Source organism: Rhinoderma darwinii, chromosome 3 (assembly GCF_050947455.1).
Source record: "Rhinoderma darwinii isolate aRhiDar2 chromosome 3, aRhiDar2.hap1, whole genome shotgun sequence".
Classification (NCBI taxonomy): Eukaryota; Metazoa; Chordata; class Amphibia; order Anura; family Rhinodermatidae; genus Rhinoderma; species Rhinoderma darwinii.
In genome coordinates this window covers 237,870,495-237,876,304 of record NC_134689.1, presented here as the reverse complement: position 1 = coordinate 237,876,304, position 5,810 = coordinate 237,870,495, and the positions used below count along the sequence as shown (strand labels likewise).

At 48.4% G+C, this 5,810-nt stretch overlaps 1 protein-coding gene across 1 annotated transcript; it reads left to right on the top strand.

Annotated features, from left to right (window-relative positions):
• The first annotated feature begins 2,203 nt into the window (after window positions 1-2,203).
• Window positions 2,204-5,316, top strand: LOC142750419 (proto-oncogene tyrosine-protein kinase Src-like). Its single transcript, XM_075859421.1, is given in 3 exon segments — window positions 2,204-2,436; window positions 4,438-4,613; window positions 4,616-5,316. Coding segments are annotated over 3 exon segments (1,110 nt in total).
• The last annotated feature ends 494 nt before the right edge of the window (window positions 5,317-5,810 follow it).

The window sequence follows — 5,810 nt, the reverse complement described above, 5'->3', positions numbered from 1 at the left end:
CCCAAAACCCATGCTGCCGGAAGCATCAGTAAAGTATTCCATATCCTAGTTCGAAACCGTCGCTGTCCTCCAACATTTATGCCCGTTGTATTCGGCTATTAAATTGTGCCACACCTGCAAATAGCATCTAACAGCCGATATAATACAGAGGTAATGAGAGGGGGCGCAGATCCCCATGGTAGTTAGGGACAAAGGACGCGAGAAAATTCTGTCCATAGGCATAACTCTTCTGGCAAATACCAATAAACCCAACAACGACTCCACGTGACGGAGTTGTAATTTCTTGGCTGCGAGTGCCAACGCCAAAAAAAACCTCAGACTTCGCCATAAGCGAACCCTGACCTGCTTGGCAAACTAAGTCCACTGCTTTATCGAAAGACACGTAAGAAACAGCCACCAAGTCCTTGCTAATCCCGTCATTCACCAAACTACCTTCAGGATAGGACAGGTGGTGGATCATGCGGAACTTACCCAGCTCTTTTTTAGGAACAACTCCTAAGTGAGAAACTCTTAAATTCAGAAAAGCTAAATCCGAGTAGGGGCCCGATATCCGGCACGACTCCAATTCCTTTAACAACTTTTCTTTAACTACCAGTGGGAACTCCCTAGCCAACTTCAAATTTCCAGAGAATGAGGAATCGGGGTTATTAACAAAGGCGAAGAAAAACCCAAACGAAAAACCTGTTCTAAGTAGGACGGCTTCCCACATCCTGGGGTAGCGGTCTAGCCAAGCTAGCATCTCTAGGACGCAAACCAGAGTCATCGGTCCTACCCGTATTATTGGGACGGGGCATGGCGGCAAGTCGACGAGAGCAGAGCCAGCATGTACCAGTTTGTCTATTAATGTGAACACCAACCCGATGGGAGAACCGCGGAACGCTGCAGAGGAGGGGGTTGTGTGCTGAAAGGGCCGCTGGGATATCGGAAGCCGCAGCCAAACATCGGTCGCTTTTGTATCCTATCCAACCTCCGACTTTTGTGACATACACCTGCGAAACTCCTCATCGTACCGCTACCAAGGTGAACCACCATGAGTCTTGTAAGCGCTGAAAACAGTGTCTAAATAAATAAAAAGCTGAAATGATCGGTCTGGGAACTTTTGTGACATTATGCATTCCAGAAACGCAAAGGCTTAAAGCCAGTTGTTGAAAGTTCTAGAAATTTTTGGTTTGGTAGAAACACCTCTCTCGAACCGACGATCGCTGAATCCACAGACACCAAGAACCAAATATCGACGTAATCATTCCTCACTATGTTTTCCTTGGTATCCTCAGAAAGATGAGCACCGAGGGGAGCCATACCACAAAAATAGGTATCCCTGAAAGGAGGCAAATCAGGCGTAGAAGTGCAAGTGGAAGCCCCCACCAGAGACTTGCCAGCCACTGACTGCAATGCTGGTCCCGCCGAAAACCAGCGGGGTACCTGCCAACAGGGATCGCTCCGCAGTTAGTAAATCAACATCAGAAGCAATTCCTGAAACGCAAGCCTGAAGGCAGTCTGACACACCGAGTCCAGATGACGACACAGAAACCATGGTAGAAGGCGGTGCTTGCACAGTCGCTACTATTGGAACCTCCGTAATAATAGGTCTTGTCGAACGACACCTGTGTGTTGAGCAATTGCTATGGCATCGTCTGTCGTGGCTTCCGGATGGGCTGCCACGGTTTGACAAGCCAGTGCATGAGCTCGCCGACCTTGATCCAGATGAAGGCGATCGTCTATTCCGCGAGCAACGCTGACTGGAATGGCGAGTGGACATGTGCCTTGAGGAAAGCCTGTGCCGAGAGCCGGAACGACCCGCACGGTTGATCTCACTCAAATAGAGGGAAGGGGAACGTTGGTGATCCTCAGTTAGTATGTAAGCCGGGCCCAATCCCCCCGGTATTATCAACGGGGTATTAGGGATTGAGGTAGGCGTGGGCCTCACTGGTGGTTGTTTTTGCTTGCAGGGGAAAAGATTATCAACTGCTTTCACCTAGGAAGAATTACGCTCCCTCCTCTAGAGGGGGAGGTGTCCTGCCAGTCCCTACTAGATATGGCCTGGGGACGGAATTGAGGTGGGCCGACCGCAGTAGTAGTTATTTCAGAGCTAGCCCGGTATGCTGGGGGAAGGGGAGCCCCCCTAGGTAAATCCACAGCGGTGGCAGCGGTAAACGCCATGTGCGCAGTAGCATGCGCGGTGGTGCTCCACATGTCCACTGGGATGGGTCTCACCAGTCCCAGGCCGGAGGGAGATGCTATACCAGGGAATGGAGGAATCACATCAGAAAGTGCAGCCTCCGTCGCTGACCCCGAAGTCTGCGACAAGGCCAAACGCCGAACTACGGCCTGGGCATGCGCACCGCGTCATGTTGACAGAGAGAGCGTATTCACCGCTGCAGATGGGGAGAGGCGAGCATGCGGCCTGGAACGCGAAGCCAACCGCTGTGCGGGGAAGTCAGTCTCATTGAGGAGAGACTGCAGACATACGGAGCCATCATTTTGGAGGTGGACACGGATAATCTCCTCCAACTCTTGCCAGTTCATGGTCACAGCTAGAGGTAGGGTATACAAGTATGTGGTAACAAGTAATGGACAAAAGAGGGTGAAGTGCTCCAGGCTGCTGATTTAAACCACAAAAAGTCGGTAATAATGCCCATACTCCACCTCTCACTGTGTCATAAATAATCCCCACTCTGCCATTGTCTAATGCTATATTAAGCAAAAAAACTAAAACCTCCCCTAGCCTACACAACAGTTTTGTTAACCCCTTACATGCCTCCCAGCCTCAGGTTCAGCGGCTATACACCTGTGGGCCTACAAGGTCCAAAGCCCCATCTGCCACCTAAGTATTATAAGTGGCAGATGATAGATGGGAGGCCCTGTTATAGATTTTGCATTGGGGCACAGAAGCTTCAAACTACGACTCTGGGGCTTCTACCCCATCATTTAAGTGAGGCAGAGGCAGGGCTTAGCAAAGGCAGACAGAAGGCAGACCTGACAACCAGCGGCGCCCCCCCGATCGTGTTTGGAGGGGGCTGTTGGGCTGTCGGTGGGGGCTGCCTCTTCTGCTAACGGTTTAAATGCCACAATCGCTATTGACCACGGCATTTAACTAGTTAAACATCCAGGAACAGCGTGATCGCTGTACCTGGCTGTTAGAACAGCGTGTCAATGCGTGAACCCGCTCCAAACATCACCCTATCGCTCCATAACGTCCATTTTCGTCATTGGTCGGGAAGGGGTTAACACCATTTATAATAACAATCTTTAATACCATCATATTTAACACCATCTATAATATCATCTATAATAGAATTCCAATAGCATCTTACATTCTCATGAAGATTCCTCGATAGAAGAAACCTCTGTTTAGAAAACAGGAGAAAGATTCTGTAATTTCTATGTTAATAGATGCAATATTTTCATGGTTGCGGTATGACTCGTCCATGAGTGAGGCTTACAGTCTGGTCTCTATTGGGATTTACGTATTAGTCTTTTCCTCGTGTTTTTGTCTTTTTTAAATGGCCTTTACCATTTCCAATTTGCTCTTTGATTTTGCTTATTTAATTTTTTTATTCTTTAATAGAATATATTCCAGTGCACAAAGATCTGCAAATTGAGAAATCTTAATAAAATTTCAGCCCATCTTATTCAAGGTTGCAGTCAGGGCCGGACTGTCCATCTGACATTTCTGGAGAATGCCAGATGGGCAATTGTCTGCAGTGGGCAGCTCTCCTCCTCATCCCCAGCTTCTGTAGCTCCTCCACCTTCTCTCAGACCTGTTTCTACATGGGTCTGTCAGTAAATCACCCAACCCCTGCAGTCTTGGTTGTGCTCCTGCTAGGCATGATATCACAGCAAGGGTTGGGGCCTCCCAGATTACAGTACTGTTTATAACAGGAAGCAGCAGCAGTAGGCTTGTCTACAAGGGAGTGTAGTAATGGGGAGTGATGTTTTGCACATGACAATGTATGTTGGAGGGGCTGAAGTGAGGGATTTTTTTTTTTACATGTGACTGTATGCTGGAGGGGGCTGAAAGGAGGGAAGTTTTTTTTTTTCCACATGGGATTGGGTGTTGTAAGGGATCGTTGTTGCAATCTGTAGGGATTTTATCAGCCCTAGGATAGATGAGACTTGATGTTCTGCTCCACTATGTATTGTTACGGCCGCAGTCACGGACCACGAACCAGCACGCGCCCTCTAGTGATCACTACGGGACAGAGCGGGTACATGTCTCTGGGGAGGAAGACGCCAGCAGGAAGATGGAAGATCTGCGGGAGGCAGGTAAGTGAAGGTCGCGGTCCGTGACCTCGGCCGTAACAGTACCCCCCCCTTTTTTTTACATATATATAATCTTTTATTATTATTGTAGGTGGTTACTGTCCACAAGGCACAGGGAATTGGTCTATGATATAATTTACAAATATTACATACTGCTGAGTGACGTCTTCTCAGAAGACACAGGGACAGTAGCTCTGGTTTTAGCACACACATTACTGGCTATATTCCTGGCAACTATGTGACTCCTTCTGACTCCATCCAGGCGGAAGAGTGGTACTTGGGCAAGATTACGTGTAGAGAGTCGGAGCGCCTGCTGCTGAACCAAGAGAATCCACAAGGAACATTCCTGGTGTGAAGTGCGAGACCACCAAAGATGCCTATTGCCTCTCTGTCTCGGACTATGATCCCAACCGTGGTCTAAACGTGAAACATTACAAGTTCTGGAAACTGGACAATGGTGGTTTCTACATTACGTCTCGAACTCCATTCAGCAACCTCCAGCAACTGGTGGCTTATTACAGCAAACATGCAGATGGCTTGTGTCATCGACTGACTAATGTGTGCCCCACATCTAAGCCCCAGACTCAGGGTCTATCCAAGGATGCATGAGAAATTCCAAGGGATTCTTTACGTCTGGAGATCAAACTGGGGTAGGGTTGCTTTGGAGAATTGTGGATGGGTACATGGAATGGAACCACACAGGTAGTCATTAAGACGCTCAAACCTGGTACTACGTCCACTGAAGCGTTCCTGCAGGAGGCCCAAGTTATGAAGAAACTACGGCATGAGAAGCTTGTACAACTATATGCTATAGTGACTGAAGAGCCCATCTACATTGTTACAGAGTACATGAGTAAAGGCAGCCACTTGGACTTCCTGAAGAGGGAGATGGGCAGCTACCACAGGCTTCCACAGCTTGTAGACATGTCTGCACAGATTGCATCTGGCATGGCCTATGTAGAGCGGATCAACTACGTGCACCATGACCTCCGAGCTGCCAATATCCTAGTAGGAGAAAAGCTTGTTTGTAAAGTGACTGATTTTGGACTGTAGGGTAGGAGAAAGTAATTTCTATTTGGTGGACTGGAGAGGGTTTGGTCCTGAGGAGAGATCCAGGGAGCCAGAGGAGAACCTCAATGCCCCTACCCTCATTAAGAAGTTCTTCTCTCTCTGGTTCCAGGAGGTTGCATTAATACAGCGAATGGAACACATTGTGGCTCATTCCCCGACTGCTTCCACATGATACCAGGACACTTGGTCTCAATGGCTTACGTTCCTCTCTTCTTCCACATACCGTACTGTGGTGACTTGAGCTACAATACCCATCCTTTCCCATGAGACTTCATCTGAGAGAGGAATACATACAGGTGCGTGGGGGTTTGCTTGCTCCATCCTCGTCTCTGCCTGGTGCATAGCTGCTTCTTATATACCCATGATGGTCCGGAACTGGAGTCCAGGTTCACCATGAACTCTCCTTGTCTCTCCTTTGCCCTTGTTTGTTTCCCGTTCTAACTTTTCCTTCCCTTCTTGTGTCTATTTTGAGTGGT